This window comes from Macrosteles quadrilineatus, unplaced genomic scaffold (assembly GCF_028750875.1).
Source record: "Macrosteles quadrilineatus isolate MER2022 unplaced genomic scaffold, UCM_ALF_1.0 Scaffold_5__1_contigs__length_97177068, whole genome shotgun sequence".
In the NCBI taxonomy this organism is placed as follows: Eukaryota; Metazoa; Arthropoda; class Insecta; order Hemiptera; family Cicadellidae; genus Macrosteles; species Macrosteles quadrilineatus.
The window spans coordinates 33103156-33124382 of NW_026542598.1; the positions used below are offsets into that span (position 1 = coordinate 33103156).

The following is a 21227-nucleotide window of genomic DNA, read 5'->3' on the forward strand; positions in this document are numbered from 1 at the left end:
CTTGGCCAAGGATATTTCCTTATAACCATGAAGTTGTGTGCAAGAGAGAGTTACAATAGACATGTGTTTTATTATTCTCAACCAGTTAAATTATAAATTTTTTATAAGTGATATAAATGTTTAGAATATTTCTATGTATGTTTAAATTAGTGTATAGTTTCTGATAGTGTTGCTACAGTGGGTTTTACAATGTTGTATTTTATTTGTGATGTCCTACACCAGGTCGTCAGCTGGATTCGCAATGGTGAGGCGATGTTGATGGCCAGTTTCACAGTTCCCAGCTGTTTACCGGAAGCGGAACAGCTGAAAAAAGAACACGAACAGTTCCAAGTGGCCATTGAGGTAAAACTATCATCATTTGTAAAAACTAAAAAAATATTGGATTTCTCCTTGAATTTTATATCTTGAGTTTTGTTTTACTTGTTTATTTTTTATTTTTTAAATATGGCTTCAAACCTGTGTTTTCATTTAACAATTATTGATTGGAGAAGTTAATTGTAGTGTGTGCTACAATCTGACTGAACCATATTTCTTATGTGATTTAGTTGTGCACCAATTCCTTTGCTTAAAGTTTACTCCTAACTGATTTTTACTCCAGTTAACTACGCAGTAGGATGTCAATGTTTTGCTGATTACACCAATACAATAAAATATATTCTTTAACACTCTTCCATTTATAGGCACTTACACTGTAATAATTTACAAGAACGTAGATATGATCGATGTGTCAAAGGTGATTGATTTCGACCAGTCACGTGATTCTTCAACAAGCTCCATTAGAAGACTGAGAGAATCAAAATTGCGACCTTACTTTTTATTCTTACTTATTATTAGCTGGAAGTTACAATTATAGTGTTCTCTTACTCCTGCGGCCACTCAAATCCAAGTTTATTTTTTGCCAAAAAATTACCTCCAGACTCATCTGTCTTTCACCATGTCCACTTCTCCCCCATATCTTCTTACATCTCCAGTCATGTAGTCACCCCATTTTCATCTTGGTCTTCCTTCTGGTCCACCTCTCCACACCCTTATTTTCGCATCCTCCTCTCTTCTTCTCACATGTACAAAATTCTCCTACTTCTTATCATCACCACAAAATCTGTTCTTCTGTACAGGTTTCCTGAGCTGTATACAGGATTACAGTGATAATTTGCAGCAAAACAAAGTTATCAATTTATTAATCCTATCCTATCTTATTTTACAGAAGACGCACACGTCAGCAGTGCAAGTGAAGCACAGAGCGGAGGCGTTAGTCAACGCCAATCACTACGACCCAGCTGGTATCAGGGACATCAGTGAGGAGGTGACCAAACGGTGGCAACAGCTGGTCACTTGCGCTGAGGAAAGACACAAACTCGTTACTGCCAGCCTCAACTTCTACAAGACTGCCGAACAGGTCAGCTGAAAAGTCTATAAATACTGGAATTTACGTGGAAATATAGAACTGTGGAATATGCTTTGTATCTATGACTTTATTTACGTTCTTAGGCCCTTCCTCAGAATCAGTGTTAAAATAATGTTGGCTTAAATAATATTTTTTTATCTGAACACTGATTCAAGAGAATATTTTAACAAGATAAATCTGCCTAAAATCTGGCATCAGAACACCGGTTTGGAACAATTGCTTATACTGCACTGACTTTGAAAATCTCACTTAAGTAGCCCTAATTTATGTTCATAATGTCAGAATTGACTTTTTCATGTGTTTCGTGTCTTAAAAGTTATAGTCTGTATGATGGAACCTGTCTCCTACCCCTCCGATTACCTAGGACTGACCTGGGTTATAAACCATTGGCTAGTGTCCAGGTAGATAGAGAGTCAGGTTCCATCTCACAGAGTATAGATGTATAATCATAGTTTTATATTAGTTAATCATAAATTAATGTATGATTTATTAGATTATGATGACGGTAGAAAATAAGTGGGAGTCGAAAATTTATTATTATCCGTGAAATAAAAAGTTACCCTCACAATCTTGAATAAACTTTCCTAATTTAGGTTACTCATGTAAGCTTGTTAAATATTTTATTATTTCAAAACAACAACTATTTTTAATGAGGAGGATTTTAACACCTTTCTGCAAGAACAAAGGCAAAGGTAACAACAGTTCAATAATTAAATATTCTAGTTCTTGCCACTGGGAAATACGTCAAATAACAATTTTAAATAAAAAAATTCAAATTCAATTGTTTGCGGTGTATACATCTAAAATGAAATATAAATTGCATATCTGTTTTGAATGTGCTGAGTGTAAATCACTCTTTAAATGTATGATTGACAAGACTACTATTGGATTCTCTGTGTGAAGCCTGACAATAGAATAAATTAAACCTACTGAAACATCACCCCATGATATTTACATATTGGTTTGTTTTTGATAATAAAAAATACAATTGTTTTGTCATTTATATAATCCTGCAATCATAGAGGTGGGGTCAGTAAAATTATTTGTTACTGAACACTTACATAAATTGCTGAAAATGTCTTAATTCATATAATTTGGAATTATGATACCGGTAATTGCATTATAGCTATGTTGATTTGTCAAATAAAGCATTTGAACTTGAAAGCTCCTAATGAAAATAATATATGTGCGAGAAAAAAATATCCCCTTTTAAAATGTTGAACTTTACAAGTAAAATCTTTTGAGTTCATATAAGTTTACTTACGCGTACATTGAACTTGTGAGGAGCCGTGTTTGTTTGTACACTGTTATCATTCGGGTTTAGTTGAAACAGATCGAACACGAATGGGAAAATGTAATGATGTTTACTTACACGCCATTTGCACAGCTGTTAAAACACCTTATATTTTAGTGTTTCATTGGGCAGATAACATTTCTTTATTGTGTGATGTGTATTATCATTAACTAGGATTAAAATCATTTCAAAAGTAATGCAGCCGAAAAAATCTTTTATTTCAAAAGTAAGTTATACTTTTGGTTATTTCTGCAAAGAATATTACTAGCAGTATTTTCATTTATAGAATGTAACATTTTCCTCTGAAAAAAATTTAACAAACGTAATATATTTAAGCTGGTTTATAATCAGTGGTTTTCTTTAACAGTATTTAAAATTCCACCAATTAAAAACGTTACGAGAAATGTAGAAAGTCATAACATTTTATACCAACTTTTTGTAAGAGTGAAGGACATCAGTCCTGATAGTCAACATTACAATCCTGTCAATCCAGTGAAAATTTTCTATGATTAGATAGTTTAGAGCAAACGTTTTGTTGTGGTTCACTTATCGGGGGGTCAAATTATATTGGTATCCAAGAGGTTATGGTGTTTAAACTCCCAATCTTGAGGTTGTTGATTCAGTTTTAAGATTGATTCTGGATTCAGAATTCATTTTTCATTGAGCCATCAATCTATAACAAATGTTTGATGTTAGACTTTTTTTGCCCTAGGATGCAAAGCCTAGGGTATCACTTTGATAAATACATTGGTTTTCAGTGGAATTTGAACACCAGACCTCATAGACTGAAGTCCTGCACTCTACCACTAGACTAGCTCGCTCCTCTAGACAGTAACATCATCTAAATTTAAATTATTTTATTAGAAATATATATTTTTTTTTAATACCAATGACGTTGAAACACAAATAAAATTTAAAAAAATTGTTTGTCCGCAGGTGTGCAGTGTGCTGGATAGCCTAGAGAGGGAGTACAAGAGAGACGAGGACTGGTGCGGAGGCGGTGCCAGCAGTGGAGTGAACATCGGACAGCTGGTCAACAAACACCAGGAGCAGAAGGAGGCGTTCCTGAAGGCGTGCACGCTGGCGCGCCGCACTGCAGAGACGTTCCTCAAGTACACCAACCGAAGTCTGCAGTACTACAATTACAGCGGGTCCGAGGCCAGCTCAGAGACAAGAGTCAAAGGTGAGAAATTAAAATGTAGAAAGAAAATATACCATGTATCAATATGGTTATTTGGTAAAAATGAAGGGTCTTTCTTCAACTATTCTTATACAACTACCACTAAATAACTTGCATTTAAATATTAGAAGATATTCTACTCGCTCATCTGAAACCATGATTATGTTAATAATATTCTACACGTTAATTATCCGTTGGTAAGTCACCTGGAAATCATCCTAAAACACTCAATTTTAGTGAGGCGTGTACTGTAGAATCCGTAACGAATATTTTACAACATAGCTTATGGGTCATTTAGCCTTTGAACATTAGGTTTAAAGGCCTAATTTCAAAAGATCTGTCAGAATAGAGGATTTTGGCCAGTTAAATAAGTTGTCAGTTCTAAGGTAGTATTTCTGTTTGACAGCAATCACAGACAAGCTGCTGAGCCAGGAGAATCGAGTGCTGGAACACTGGAGCGAGCGCAAGAAGCGGCTGGACCAATGTCAGCAGTTTGTGCTGTTTGAGCGCTCGGCGCAGCAAGCCATGGAGTGGATACATGAGACTGGTGAACATTACCTGTCCACGCACACAAGCGTCGGTGCAACCCAGGTTAGTTATATTATTATTATCAATTGGACACAATCTAGGTGCGTATTTTAACCCAAATATGAGTGAAGGATGAGTGTAAAATGGAGTGAGATGCCCTGTGTATCTTTGTTACTGTTTTCTCCTGTTTCTCAGGATTGTACACACTTTTCTCAGTATTGAACCGGCGACCGTTGATTACTAGGTGATCACTAAAACCACTAAGCAACCCAGCTAGTGTAACTTATAGAGCCTGGTTTCATTGGTTTGTCATACTAGAGGGTGGGTCTTCTGTTCAGGGTATTCGGGTTAAAATTCCAACCTTCCACAAATGTCTAAAGCTGAGTGGTATATAGATCTCGTCTTTAGTTTGTTGGTTTGATTTTCCAAGCAGAATCGGTTCTGAACCAAGATGCTAATTTGGTCTCTTTAATCGTGCTATCTAAAAAACTGTTAATGTTTGATAGTAACAAGACCAAGTTTTGGACTGTTCCTTTAAAAATTCTAAAAATGAATATAGTAGACTCCCTCTTATCCGGACTCCTCGGGACCAAGGCCAGTCCGGATAACGGTTTTTCCGGATAAACCGACGTCCCAAAATCTCATTAAAACGGACCGTTTAAATGCATACTCTATACAGTATTTGACTTAAAATTAGGAGAGCATTGTATTTAGACTCATAATCACTGGTCTCAAATCTTTCCCACGAGAACAGTCGTTTCAGTACCGCCCACTTCCTGCCAATCTAGTCTGGTTAAACCAATGTGCTGTTAAAAATTATCCGGATAAAGAGATGTCACTTCTACCGAGTGTGGTCCGGTTAAAAAGCTGTCCGGATAAGAGGGAGTCTACTGTATGTCAAAAAAATTACAAAACAAACACAAAAATAAATCCCATTGGCTCTTTAAACATGGATGTTCAAAACTCGCTGGCTGTAAAAGCTTGACTACCAGACTTGCACTCAACAAAATTGAAAGTAATTGAACATTGGCAGTGCTTCTGTTTTGGCTGAGTAGTCACGCTCGTTATTCAGCTTACACCATTTGGCTCGGAAACATAAACTGAAAACAGCATTGTTCAGTTAAAAGAGATCACAAAAGAGTTGTATTTGTCTTTAAATTTGTTATGTCGTGAAAAGTTTTTTCATACATAAATATAAAGAATTACTTACTCATGTTAAATTTCTCAGTAACAAAAAAAGTTAAACTTAGGTATGTCTTTTGACAAAATTTTCCCCTTGACTTTTGATTGAAATAAATACTTCAAAGAACCCAAAAATTTGATGTTAATTTTTTTAAATTAACTTTGTATTTTTGTGCTTATTTTTCAGCCTATTTTAATTTATAAAGCGACTCTACACATCTGCAGGAAATTATCTTTCAAACAGTATGCATAATTATATTCATATTCAAACATCTTTATTCATCATGAATAATGATTTTCCCTGTGATACACACAAGCTGAGAAAAAAGGTTTTCAAGAAACTAGCTTGCCTATTAATATATAGTATTCTCAAAAACAGTGGGTGAGCCGCTATAATAATATTTCTGAGGAGGTACGATAATTTAAATAAATTTTCCAGATTTTGTAACCTAAACAAAAATATAAAGATTTTGTTGTGTTAACACATTACTAGAAGTTTACTTTAGTATTCCTCCGCACATATAACTGGTCCAGCTGTTTGTTACACCTATTTACATGGATCCACAAATAATCTCTTACTTTATCTTTACTGCATCACCACAGAAATTAACTGCAACTAAATCCTCAAGATCACGTAAACATTGGGAAGGTGATGTACTGCTTATTTATAGACGGTGCAGTAATTACCATTGTGGCCAGTGCCAAATTAGCGGCCCTAGACTGTAGTGCCAAATGTGTAGGTCCAGACAGTAGGGGTGCGTGTCGTGTGTAGGGTGTTTTGTGTTGTGATGGTGTTAAGTGAAGATGGGTAAAACTGCTGTTTGGTACGACGTCTCCAGTTGTGATTTGTCTCAGTTTTATGATGTGAGAAATGTTTTTCCGTTCTTGTGATCTTAACTTTAACTAATCAACCATAAATTGTTTGGAATTTATTTATTTTAAATTTTATACTAGCTATTAACATCTAAAAATAAAAAACACAATTTATTACCATCCCTTTAACAGACTGAGCAGCAAACCCAAGTACTAGTTTAAACTAATGTTATTTTTAATAGGGAATCAATCTGAAAAGATTAAGGAAATTTAAAGTAAAAATCCAATCAGGCAAGAATCATTGACACAGTAATTCATCACCAAATGTGAAAACGATTTCAAGGAAAACCCTTTTTTTATCTTAAAAGAACGTGAAGTGGTTTCACAAAATACTGTTTTCATTCCAGAAGAACTACGTAACACTATTACTGACAGGGCGACATTTCAGTCACGATAAATTGACGAAATTAATGCTATTTTAGTAGGGAATAAATCTAGAATCGTTGAGGAAATACTTTAGTGATTGTCCAATCAGGCAAATGGGAATTCGCTTAGTCTACAGTTTTGCTGTGGTGGGGGTTTATAATGAACCGATAAAGTTAGTATAGAAATAACACCTAGAATATGTATGAACGCCTCCTAACATCCAGTTATATTAGCTACACACAAATAACCCACACATGGTATGCTGCACACCTGTATTGTGTATATAAGCAGTGTGGGCACCTGAGCCCTAGTGATATATAGCAGTGAGTGTCGCAAGTTGCTACGAGTGTGGGCAGGAATGAATACATTAATGAAGTCTCAGTACACTGTATAGGCTCACCAGTCTATAATGTGGTTAGGCATCACAGTTATGGGCAACATAATAGCCGCTCCCGTCAAACATATTTATTACAAGTATTTTGTTAGGAAGCAAAACAAGGTGTGTAATTAGTGCAGTTTTTAATCAATATTTACATCCCTAGAAATTTTGTAAAATAAAGTATCTCTATTGAATATTCTTGTTTGACTGTATTTTTTTCAAATGTTATTTGCACAACACTGAAGTCCAGTTACATGAAAATTTAAGCAATGGTTCAATTGGTTAGCTTATTCAATATTATTATTTGCCCTTAATATTTCTGCTTTTCATGTTTATAAGTGATTTATTAAAAAATTGTATGTTTGCCGAATTTCAAAAAGTTAAATGTATTCATAGTGACAATATATTAAGTTGAAGACCCAAACCAAAGTCTATGTATATAAATTTAGTCACCAACCTAAATTATTCTTATCATTATTTGTGGCTATAAAGGATGTGCAACTGTTGCCCTACAACTACGAAAGTATGCTACTAAACGTCTTTTCTTATTCCATTTATCAACAGCATTGACATTTTTTAGGTTTTTTGTAAAGGGACATTCCAAATTTTGGTCTAACATTGACTTTTTGTCAAAAAATAGCATCATCAAATGATAGGCCAAAGACAGATTCTGTCCAATATATAGCCAAACCATATAAGTTTTTTGTTGTATCAACGACTGGTTTGTCGTTGTAAAGGCAAAAATCGTACCAGCGAAGCTCAGATTTGAAGGCGAGCACTATAACTGCTTTGGCTGCCCACTCAATATAACATTTCACATAAAGCAGTTAATAGGTCAAGGAAATCGCAGCACTAGATGGGTTGTTTCTAACCATAAAGATTGTGTTGCATACCGTGTGCCGTCTTATGTCCAGGGGCACTACTGTAAACAGGTGATGTGGATGACGTAGATGGCCCGACTCATGATCTATATTTTATATAGCAATATTTCCATGAATACTCAAGGAGATGTTTGTTGGAAGGATGAGACAGAGTCGCTGCTCGTAGAACACAATGAGTTCAAGGCGTCGGCGAAGGAGACGAGAGAGCGAGTGAAGCTGCTGATACAGCTGGCCGATAGTCTGGTGGAGAAGGGTCATGCTCACGCAGCGGCCATCAAACAATGGGTGGCTGCGGTGGACAACCGGTACAAAGACTTCAGCTGCCGCATGGACAAGTACAGGTGAGATGATTGGAAATGATTGTCAATTTAGTAACATACTTATTGACTTTGAGGTGTCCCTCAAGGCTCATTTACGAGACCTCTACTTTTTACTCTAGTTCATCGGCCTTATTTAAAACTTTATTTACCTCTTCCAATGTGATATTAAACATCCTCCCTAATAGAATCAGTAGATTTCAGCTTGTTTATATCAGAAAAGGTTTTGTCCAGGGGCTGATACACAAAAAAAAGATCCATAACACTGATTTTTCGTACAAACATAAGATAACTTCTTCTTAGAATAGAGATAGACTTTTTACTTTATTCACTGGTATAATCAGCCATAACTATAAACTATAGGTAGAAACATTGACTTATAATAAACGTACCTTTTTAGATCGCAGTTAGAAGGAACATTGGGAATCCAGGCTGAAGCAGAAAGTAGACAAGAGCTTTCAATCGATAGAAATTCAGACCCTTCGCTTGAATCCAAAGTGAAAGACTCAACCAAAGATCTCAAAGAGTTGAATGAAGAAAAGAGAAGATCTGCAAGAAGAAAAGAGTAAGTAAAACTATATCGACTTATGCAGTCAATAGGAGAGTTATATCAAGTATATCTGTGAATCCACTGGTAAAAGACCATTGATTTGATTTTTCTAATCTGTTAAAGATAAATGCACTATTTCTTATGCGTAAAAACATGTTTTACTGTAAAAAAAGTAAAAGCAGTTATACTGTTTTCGTGTTTTGTCAGGTAAGCATTGTTTTGGGAACTTTCATATATGATGCGATATGAAACATGACTTGAGTGGATGTAATGCAGTAGATTCCCAGTTCAAGGATAAAGTCTCTTGCTTTTTTATGGTTTCAAACTAGACTCATTTGCCCTTGAGCATTGGGTTTTTGATAAATCGTTCTGTTTTAAGATACTGTTGGTGTAATAGCCATAAATACAGCCACTCTCATATCATTCCTTCACTCATATTTAGGTAAAAAAACAACATTGTGTTGTTGTTTTAATTGACTGATATAATGATTTGATATAGGCTACGTTTATTTATAATTGATTTTTTGCAGATTTATAATGGCCGAACTGCTACAAACCGAACGAACGTACGTGAAAGACTTAGACATCTGCATCAAGGTGTTTCTGGAGGAGATGAGAGGTCACAGCAATGTTCCTCCGGGCATTCTGGGCAAGGAACACATCATCTTTGGCAACATCGAGGACATCCGGGACTTCCACCGGGATGTGTTTCTGAAGGAGCTCGAGAAGTACGAGACGATGCCAGAAGATGTGGGACATTGTTTTGTTACCTGGGTAAGAGGATAAGCTCTGAATCAATTCCAGTTATAAGGATTTGTATGATGGAACTTGGATAATTTTAACACCAAGGGCTCAGTAAAAAGTTTGAACACCTTAACTTATAAAGGGTTTGAAAATTTAAAGTCACACTTTTGATTGCACAACTGTAATGGAAACATATTAGGTATTCAATAAATTGAAGTGTTTATCATATCTCTAAAATTTTTTACCAGCATGAGTCAAAAAATCATTATTTCGGTTGGGCTTTGATGATGTAATCAAGGGTGGGAACCAGCTAGAGTTTTAGAGGATCTAGCTCTAGCTTGGTCGTTACGAAAGTTTGTTTGAGACGTTAGTTACGGACAACCCTTGTATATTCTTGTATTTCTACACAATGTTCATCCTCTTCAGCCATGTTGTTCCTTGAATAATAACATATTTGCTAAATTGACCATCTCCTTATAGGCTCTCAAGTTCGACATGTACGTCAAGTACTGCAAGAACAAGCCCGAGTCCAACTCACTGCTGGTGCAGCACGGAGGCACGATATTTGAAGAGTTGCAGAAGAAACATCGAGTTGAACATCCGATAGCTGCCTATCTGATCAAACCTGTCCAGAGGATAACCAAGTACCAGCTGTTGCTTAAAGATCTTCAGTCCTGCTGTGATGAAGGCCAGGGGGAAATAAAGGTATCGTTGATGCTGGATGAACAATAAAGTTTAATTTGCATTGTTGGGTACAGTAAAACCCAACACATTTGCCATCTGAAAATGTACAAAATTACACTCAAAATAATATTGATTAGGTTGAATTATATCCTTCCACTGAATGAGCTTTTCTTCCTCCTTTAGCTTAGTTTACAAGCACGCATCTGTGGTTGTCCCTACTGGATAAAATGGTCCGATCCTACTAACATTCCTGTTGACTCTCTATTTCGTCAATATTTCTGCTATCCTTGAAAAACACCAATTTAGACAATTCTTAGTAATACGATGTTTCCAAAACCGAAACATGTTAATTAGCAAGTGGTATGTCCTAAGCAATATTGGAGAGCCCCTCAATTTTACCTGGTGTTCATGGGCAATCCCCTATTAATAAGGAGCTAAATATTTATTCATCCGTAAAATTGGTAGAGTTTTTTTATATTTTATCTTTTGTACATTTCATTATAAACTTGACTATTCCACTGCAATGTAATTTTGTAATTCTGGAATAAAGAACTTATGACTTATGACTTATAAAAAATTCTTTCTTTATTCTATATACAGTAGACCCCCTGTTAACCGACCCTAACGGCACCGGACCTAGATAACTCAAAAGTTTGGTTAAAACAGGCAATCCCTAAAAACTAAAAAGTTGAAGTCCTACACTTATCCCCTTTTTTTCTTAAGTATTGACAATAGAAATTTCACAAATCAACCCAAAACAGGGTTAAGTCAAATACTTTCAGTGAAATAAATTACAGTCGTAGGCAAGAGTCAATGAAAAAATTCTTATTTTAATACTTTTTGTATTAATTGATAATCTCCAAATCCATCGTTATTTACAGTAACTTAAAGAACTGAAGAACTGAAGGGTTCTTTAGTTGAAATTACAGATACAACCATTATGGTTAGGAAACAGGATGTTTATTTATAGCCTATAACATCCTGTAGAGTTTAGTGTATTGTTCCCCAGAAGAAGAAGAAGAAATGGTAGCTTATGACAGAATTTTGGAATGAGGCTAGCCAATACTGGTTCAATCATTAATGACTGCAGTTGAAATACTCACGTGACTTACATTTATATTGTAATATTACATCATACACAACATACAACATACAGAAAAGTAGTTATGGTGACTGTCTGTTATCATTGGAGAAATATTTTTACCTGTCAATCTACGTAGATCTATTGACTTGTGTTGAATTGCGTTTACAAAAAACACTTGTTGGTAAACTTGAAACTGATTTGAATTACGGTATTTTATAAACATCAGTCTATAAATATTATACGCCTTCCTCCTAACATATTTTTTACACTTATCCCTTAACCAACATTGCATCCAAAATAATTGCATATTTAAAGAATTTTAAAAGTGTGTCAATTGTTGATATACATTCAGATCAAAACAATCTTATGATAAGTAGGTATTGGTCATAGACATCACTATCTACCTTTACCTTACTGATAAGACACTTAGAACTCACACTGTTTGTACCATAGGAGTGGTTCTGAAGGTGTGTTGCTATTGACAGTGTTCTTTGTTGGTTTTGAGTTTTACGTTACCTGTTTTGTACATCGTAGTGTTGAAAATGTATTCGTTTACTGTAGTGCGGTTCAAACTTTTGTGAAAGATGTGTTAGTGTATTACTGTGAGTGCAAAGTATAACATTTACGCTTGTGAGCAATGTGGAAGAAGAAGAAACTGTCGAAATCTCCGTCCAAAAGGAAAACTTGGCCCTTACCTAGAGTATGTTTTTACTCAAGATTTGTTAAACATTTGTTCTCAACTAGTTTGTTAGCATTTGCTGAGATATTCCTCAGGAAACATCTCATATATTCAGTAGGCATATAATAATTCATTATAGTGCTATGTGAACCATGCCCTCGTGCCTGCACCCAGACTAACGAAATGGAAGCGTGATCCATGCGCAGGCCCGAGGAGCGGCCCACAAAACTTTACTTAACAAAATGAGAACCATGGATGGAGGTTCAAGAACAACACGCCATTTGAGAGAAACGAGCTGTAATTAATCATTTAAAAGAATAACACAACAACAATAATTAACAATAATACATGAATTAAATACTCTCAATTAAACTTTAAAAATTTTGATACCCGTTTACCCTACTAACTTACAATTATTTCATTAATCATTTTCAAATAGGCTAAATTTCAAAAATAAATCTTACTAGCTTTTACCTTTCAAAAAAAAACTTTTAAAATTAACAAATTACAACAATGATATATATAATGACTCTTTTAATAAATTCATTTCATCTGGTAACTATTGAAACTTTAGGGGCCCCAAATTAGAATTCAATAGAATATTTAATAAAATTATAAAATTTAAAAAAAATCAACAAGTAGCCTAAAGAATTTAAAATTTAAAAAGAATAACAATTAATAAACTATGTATAGGCCTATAACAATAATAATTTCAAATAGTCTCTTGGGTTGCTTTTTTTTATAAATAAAATCAAAAAACATAACGACAGTGGGTAACTTGCGGTAGTGCGGTTGGGTTTTGGGCCAGGTCTAGATGTTCAGCACCGGAGGGGGAACCAAGCAGGACGGAGAGGGGGCCAAGGTCTACGAGGCAGCCATGTGTTACAAATTTCCTCCGCCAAGGTCGAAACGGTCCAGTGCATAGTCCTCCTCACGGGCCCCAAAAGGCGCGCGTGGCGCACTTGAACTACTCCATAACCTCGCAGACTAAGCACAAATTAAAAAACTTACACAACCTTGTATAATTCATGTGCCAAAAGGGGGATTTAAAACGATGAAAAATGTCTGCGAGGTTAACTAGTTGATTGTCACGCAACCTCTGAAGTGCTGGGCGGTGGGAGTAATAAGAACAAAACCCACAGCCTTGTTCGGGGTCGTGGAAGTAACAACGAAACACTGAACTAGCCTACTATAAAAAAAACACTTGAACCATTGAATATGAGTCGTGACATTCGCCCGGTGGAATTAGTCACGGCTCATATGTGACAAATTTATAAATAGGTATTTTTCTTCTAGCTAAATTAGATTATGGCTCATTTTGTTAACCAATGTGTATATTCAAATTCAGGACATATCCTTACTTTGAAAAACTTAATTTTAATTACATAGCTCTCAAATTATTTAACTTAGTAGATAAAGACTAGACTAAGTACAGGGCCGGATCTACAAAATATGGGCCCCCCTGCAAAAATCCTCCAAGGGCCCTTAGAGCTGGCATCAATAGCAGGGAGGCCTTATTTGCGTGAGGGGGGGGGAATGTTTAAAATGTATGTAGCTGAAACTGAATTTTAACGCTATTTTAAAGATAAAATATTGATCCTGTTTGTAAAAAAACATTTTCGTTAAAATGCGGAATTTTGTAAAATTATGTACTAAAAAAAAAACAGCAAACTTCAAATAAAGCTTATTCTTATGTCAATAGGATTTCTTGAAATAGTGAAAGAGTGTCCACTGTCCCCAAGTGACCCACTGCACAGACAATGGTCTTTCAAATAATATGCAAATACATATTACAATAGAAATAGAAATAGATTCTTAGCCTTTCAAATAGGTTTACAAATTATAAAATACATATTGTACAAAAAAAGTAAAAGGTTTTACATAAACAATTTCAAGAATAAATAATAATGTATAATAATAAACAAACGACTCAATTTAAACTTAGTTTCTTTTTACACTACTCGTATATTTTCAAGATAGGTAGGCCTACATACAAATCATGGTTCCAGAGGGTGGGGCAGAGGGGCCAAAGCCCCGGGGCCCTGCCTGGGCTCTGAAAGGGGCCCAGCCTGGTCAAATGTGAATTGTGAAATATTTTCTGTACATGTAATCTGCTAAAATCAAAGATTTTAGCATGGTTTTTCAGTTCACATATTAATTTTTGAGTGGAATAAAGTTGCAACTAGGAGCAAGAGAATTAATCAAACTATTATGCGTTTTAGATATATTGTTAAATGTTTAACAAAACGGCACGGAGGCGGCTAGACACTAAATCGGGAAAATAGGGGGCCGGAGATCACTCAGCTCAGAGGCCCGTGACGGCTCTCTCTGGCCCTGAGGTCGTTAGATAACGCTACAGAGGTTATTATAAGTCCCGCCTGTACTACAGACTTATTGCTCAGCTCAACTGATAGTTGACTAAGTTGACACTACGTCCACGTCGATCGGACTGTAGTGGATCTGTGAAGCGTGCACTGCAGCTGACGAGCTGACTGGACTGAGCTGAGCATACAGACTGGACTGACTGAAAGTGACAGTAAACCACAGATTAAACTGTCTACGGCGAGGTCCCGAGTTGTTGACGAGTAAAATCAGTAGGTCTAAATTTACTCAATAATTGTAACTTTAGCTTTGATATTGACAATATTTGTCTGTCAAAACTAAACTTACCGTCCTATTCAATTATGTTTATATGCATTAAAATAATTTTAAATTATAGAGCTCTTTGGGCCCCCTAAGGGCTTGGGCCCCCCTGCATTGCGGGGTTTCGCGGTTCCTAGATCCGGCCCTGACTAAGTAGGATATATTAAACAATAGAATTAATTATTTAGCATTAATTTGTATTAACGATGTTATTGATGTAGTTTGTGCTGTCAGCTCCTAGTGTCTTGTTTGTTGAAAGTTTCATTAATAGGAACTAAACAAACAAAAAAACCTTTGATATTGTAAAAATGTTGCTGAACTCTATATTCATTTAAAGACTCTTGAGAAAATCTTAACATCGTAAATACTTCGAAAACACGCAAAAAAAACTAAACTAAAATGTGAACATCCAAACTCAGCTATTGAAGTTTGGTTTATGTTTACACAGACTAGATATAGATAACTTAATTTAATTTTGATTTTTTTTTTTTTTTGTAGTAATTTCTTCATAAAAAACCACATAATAAAATAACAAGAAAAACCAAATCTTCACAAAAACGGTTCAAACTATTTTGATTAAAATTTAGTATGTTATGGTTAATCAAAATAGTTCAACCCCCAATGCTACAAGAATTACAGTTTAGATGTATCGCAGCTTATGTAGTTTCCCCCATAAAATATCATAGCTACTCCCACCGCCCTTGATGAGGGGTGTTGACAAGCTAATGAGAGAAAGTATGTGTCATATTGCTGATACTGTTTATTTTCCTCAGGATGGGCTAGAAGTGATGCTGAATGTCCCCAAGAAAGCCAACGACGCACTTCATCTATCTCTCCTGGAAGGCTGTGATATTAGTTCGGACGAGTTGGGAGAAGTGATACTACAGGACACTCTGCATGTTTGGGACCCTAAACAGCTGATCAGGAAAGGCAGGGAGAGGCATTGCTTCCTCTTTGAACTGTACTTGGTGTTCAGTAAGGAAGTGAAGGACTCCAGTGGGAAAGCGAAGTACATCTACAAGAATAAACTTATGGTGAGTGTTTTGTGGCTTGTGTTTTGAAAATATTGTTTAAAATCACCATAGAAAAAATTCTATCAAGTATCCAAGGATCAAGGATAGGGTGCTATGGTGGTAATGTTTTGGGCATTCAAATGTTTCATAGTTTAGCGTTAGGTTGTCCTAGTATCTACAAGTTTTTTGGGGAGCGAGCTGGTCTAGTGGTTAGAGCGTGGGATTTCGGTTCCAGAGGTCCTGGGTTCAAATCCTGTCAAATCACCAATGGATTTTATCCATGTGATAATGCCGCAACCCCTAGGTCTAGCCTGAAGTAATGTGAAAAACAATTCCGGGCTCGTGCCTAGCATCCTAGGACAAAAAAAGTATCTACAAGTACTGGTTTTGTGGATGAAATAAGTTGGAGGTGCCAGTGACAATCCTTTCACCTTGACTAGCAGAAGTTACTAGTAGAGCTGTTATTCACCAAAACAATCTACCATCGTTGACTCTTGGATACTGAAGTAGACATCCTATTTGTATGGCACTGCTTTACGCATGTTTATTCAAATTTAAACATAGTTGAAATAACCACTCACAGAATGAGCTATTGTCAAAATTATATTTTCTCCCTTAGTCTTTGATATCATGATATTCTATTTTATACAGGGTGTTTTTTTTTAACTTGCTCCTTTATTTATGTAAAAACTGCAAAAGATAGAAATATGCAGTTTGCGGGAATCATCTATTGAAGTAGAGACCACAATTGTTGTGAATTCAACGTTAAGTTCCCATTTGCCCCCTCTCTCCCCCTAGACAAAGAGGGCTCTAGTTTGCACCATCCTTTTTCTTTTTTCATGCCCTTTCATTTGATATGTCACAAGGGGTACCTTGCAATTTTAACATTTTAAGTTAAAGGTAGGGGGAGAAAGGGGGTGAATGGGAGCTTAAAGTTTGATTCACAATAGTTTTGGCCTCTACATCAATGATGATTTTCTCAAACTGCATAATTTCTATCTATTGCAGTTTTTAAGAAACAAGTTTTTAAAAAAACACCCTGTATAAAAGATGCTAAACTTAGTCCTTTCAAATTTGTTGTATTAAACAGTAATCAGTAAGTGACATCATTTCACTCTGTCAGTTGCTTAGTTCAACAATGTTGATTTCTTTTTTAAAACTGGCTACTTTTTAACATGGCATGGGATATCTACTTTTGTCAATAGTCAATGGTACTATTCTATTCAATGTGCCCTCTTATTGCTCCTTCCCAATGCGAGATCCCCAGTAGTTGGAATATTTCTAGGCTGTCGCAGATCTTAAATTTGTTTTGAATAGGATTTATTGGATTTTATCAGGAATTATTTTGTTGCAAGAAAATGGTTCGATGAGATTTCATGCAATCTTAATTGATTCTTGATGAATTTGTATGGAGTATTAGCTGTTGCAATTTCTATCAGATCTTATCACACAGTCTATTGAGTAACAGCACAAAAATTACTTATCTTTGTACTTCAAGCTGTAGTTATTTGTTGTTACACGATTCTTACTTTTAAAATCATATTTTGCCATTATAGACCTCTGAGTTGGGAGTGACGGAACACATAGAAGGAGACGAGTGCAAGTTTGCCGTGTGGACTGGACGAGCACCCATATCAGACTTCCGAATCGTCCTTAAGGTACCTTACCTTGCTTGTGTAACCTTTACTTTAAGTAAGTGAAGTATAACCTGGTATACGCTAAATCTTTCCGCATAAATATGACAAGCTTAGGTTGATTTACATACAACTTAACTGTTTGCACAATTTATTTTTCACAATTAATTAAATTTTCTGATCTCGGAACCTTTTGGTAGTAGTTGTGTAAGTATAAGGTCGATAGGACAAACATAGCTGGTTTGAGACCGGACCTGCATAATATCATAGACAAAAAGAATTAAATATAGACCGTCAACTGTGCTGCGGTTACCATAGGTTCTGGTGCACACCACTGGGAGAGCCATGTTGTTACGATTGTCAACGACTTTCAAAACAGAGGCCTAAAAACTTTGATCTGTTCCCCAATGGGGTGCGTTAGAGACTTTATACAGCCTGAGCACTTTATTAATAAGATTATTAGTTTTCAATCTGTCACTGGCGCCACAGTCTACATAGTTTTAGATGTAAAAGAAACCAAAAGAATGTCAAAGATAAGCGGCGGTCTTCATAAAAAGCTAACAGAACTTCTCACAAACCATAGTAGACACTCTAAATCCCTACAAGAAAAATCTCCAGCCCTACATACCATTGAACCACCAAGGAACACAGCTGTTACATCCACACCTAAGAGTTTCACAAGACATGCTACAGACACCATAGCTCCAACACCATCACCTACCAATGCCTCTCTGGAGACTACAGAGACCAATATTCATACTCCCCCGGCTCAGCAGCAACTACAGTTCAACGTGACAGACGAAAAAGCCCCTGATAGTGTCCAGTGTGTCTCAAGTGAAGTGCTAAAGCAGAGTAATTGTGCCAAGGATGTGAGTAATATAAGAGATCTAGATAAGCTAACTGATAAAGTCATTTCCCAGATGTGTAGTGTTGATCTCAGTACCAATGCATCATTTGTTTCTGTAGATCCAAGTAGGCCTAATAATAGTGTTTAGCCTTAATAAGACTGCCAAGCTAAAACCACTAAAAAACCCATCAGTTGTAAATGCGGATACTACTTTCTTGTTTCTAAATATCCAGGGCTTAAAAAATCAAATATCAATTTTAGAGTCATTTTTACTCAGTAATAATATTTCTGCTATCGGTCTAACTGAACATTGGTTAAGAACAGAAGAAGTTGCCTTGGCATATCCTGATGGTTTCTGTTGTAGTAGTGCTTTCTGCAGAACTGATCATATAAGGGGGGGGCTCTTTAATTTTCACTAAAAACTTTTTAAAGGTTAAAATGTGTGATTTGGACCAGTTTTGTTCTGAAATGAGTTTAGAAGCAGCAGCGGTCTTTATCGAGGATTTTAAATTAATTTTTGTTTCAGTCTACCACTCACCTTCGGGCAACCCTGTGGTTTTTCTTGAAAATTTTGATAAATTATTAACTCATCTTTCTCGTTGGACTAATTATGTTTCAATTATTGGAGGAGATTTTAATAAAAATTTTGACTTGACACAGAACAACTACCTCTCTAAACAATTTCTTAATATACTCCGCCAGCACAATTTTCACTTCCTAAATCACTACCCTACTCGAGGCAACAATTGCCTGGACAATGTATTAACAAACTGTAATAAAAATGCAAACATAAGCTGTAAAGTTTTTGATTTTCCTTTCTCCGACCACAATGGTCTTCTATTAAATATAACTTTGAATTTGGGAAAAAATTGCGTTAATCAATATGCTGCTTTGAACTCCTTTTCTAAAGTAATTTTGCCAAAAGATTCGGTGGGTGTGTTAGTGGATAAGCTTGGTACTTATGATTGGACAAAAGTTCTTAATTGTATAAATCCAAAAGCAGAAAATATCTTTAAAATGTTTTTCAAAGTTTTAAAAGATAACATTTTTTATTTTTCTAAAGTAGTAAAAATTCAGACTGAAAATTCAAAAAAAAATAAAAGTAATGCTTGGTATACTAGTGAGTTAAGAGTTATGAAAGAAAGATTAATTTTTCTTGATAAAATAGTAAAAAATAGTCGAAGTGTTTCAAATGAAACAAAACAAGCATATAATGGGTTAAAAAATCAATATAAGCATTCAATTAAGAAGGCCAAAATAGAATACAACACAAATCTCATAGAAAAAAGTAATAACAGATGTAAAACTGCTTGGCAAGTCATTAAAACCAGTGGCAACAAAAAACCTAAAATATCTCCTGATATTTTTAATACATTTTTTATTGAATCAATTGAAAACATAAAAATGAAAATTGTTAGTAATGCCTACAGTTCAAAAGATTTAGTTAATAAGTCTTCCATTACTCCTGTGCCTTTTTTCTGGAATTTTATTGCACCTAATGATCTAATAAAAGCCACAAAAAAACTAAAAAACTCTAGCAGTAATGATGTTTATCTTATGTCTAATAGTTTGCTTAAACAGATAATTGGTAATCTAGCTGAACCTCTATCTTACTGCTTTAATCTCTGTCTCCTTGAAGGCGTCTTTCCAGATGAATTAAAGGTCACCAGAGTCTGTCCCATTTTTAAAAAAGGTAAAAAAGACATTCCAGAAAGTTATCGCCCAATATCAATCATTCCTGTAGTATCAAAATTGTTTGAAATCATGGTCTTTGATCAGCTGAATTCTTTTTTTGAAAGAAACAACTTTTTAAGTGTTTCGCAATTTGGATTTAGAAAGGGCAAGTGTACATCAGACGCAATAGATAAATTGATTAATGAGGTACTAATGGTCTTTGAGAGGAAGTCACTTGCTCAGGCCACTTTTTGCGACCTGAGTAGGGCTTTTGATTGTGTGGACCATGATGACCTGATAATGAAATTAAGTTTTTACGGTATCAACGGAACTCCACTTTCTTTTTTCAAGTCATACTTAAACAATAGAACACAAAAAGTCAATATTGATGGAGACTGGTCCCAAGAATTTAAAATAAAATATGGCGTGCCTCAGGGGTCTGTTCTAGGTCCTCTGTTATTTTTAATTTGTATTAACGACCTCCCAGCTACTAGTATAACTAGTAAAACTTATTTGTATGCAGATGACACAACATTTTTAAATATTAATCCTGATCTTAAACAACTTCAAGAGTTAGCTCAAAACTCAATTAATGAAGCTTCTATCTGGTTTGAATCTAATGGATTCCTCTTAAATAAAGATAAAACTAAAAAAATTGTTTTTCGCCTTAGACCGTTTGAATTAAATATGTTGGATGGCTATGTAGACAACGTGAAATTTCTTGGTATTTATCTGGATAAGACTCTTTCCTGGGGACCTCATATTGATTACATAAGTTCTAAGCTTTCAAGGGTAATTTGTCTTATGACTAAACTAATACATTGTATAGATCAAAATTACATTAAAACAGCCTACTTTGCTTATTTTCAATCCATTTTTAGATACAATATTATATTTTACGGCAATTGCAGTAGGATAGAGGAAATTCTAGTCTTACAAAAGAAGTTGGTTAGAATTATATCCTATGAACCCCAACAGGAACACTGTAAACCCCTGTTCATTCAGCTGCAAATTCCAACAGTGATTAACATTTATTTATTTGACTCTGTATCATACGTTCTAAAAAATCCCAACTTAATCAAACAAATTTCTCATGTTCATTATACTAGGAATAAAAGCGTTGCTACCATAGATTTTTTCAGACTGTCTAAAACTCTTAAAAGCCATATTGTAATCTCACTAAAAATATACAACAAACTAATACATTTAATACAAAAATATCCTGAAAACACTTTTAAAACAAAATTCTACAGATGGCTTTTGAACAACC

General features: G+C 35.2%; 1 protein-coding gene across 5 annotated transcripts in view; it reads left to right on the plus strand.

Annotated features, from left to right (window-relative positions):
* LOC128994011 (triple functional domain protein-like) overlaps window positions 1-21227 on the plus strand; it is a 476534-nt gene that overhangs the window by 352557 nt on the left and 102750 nt on the right. For all 5 annotated transcript variants that reach the window (XM_054418203.1, XM_054418206.1, XM_054418204.1 and 2 more), the window contains 10 exons: window positions 223-342; window positions 1205-1396; window positions 3636-3882; window positions 4286-4470; window positions 8230-8429; window positions 8806-8970; window positions 9486-9729; window positions 10180-10404; window positions 15563-15823; window positions 17359-17460. In XM_054418203.1, the coding sequence (XP_054274178.1) occupies window positions 223-342; window positions 1205-1396; window positions 3636-3882; window positions 4286-4470; window positions 8230-8429; window positions 8806-8970; window positions 9486-9729; window positions 10180-10404; window positions 15563-15823; window positions 17359-17460 (1941 nt within the window). The remainder of the gene's footprint in view (window positions 1-222; window positions 343-1204; window positions 1397-3635; window positions 3883-4285; window positions 4471-8229; window positions 8430-8805; window positions 8971-9485; window positions 9730-10179; window positions 10405-15562; window positions 15824-17358; window positions 17461-21227) is intronic.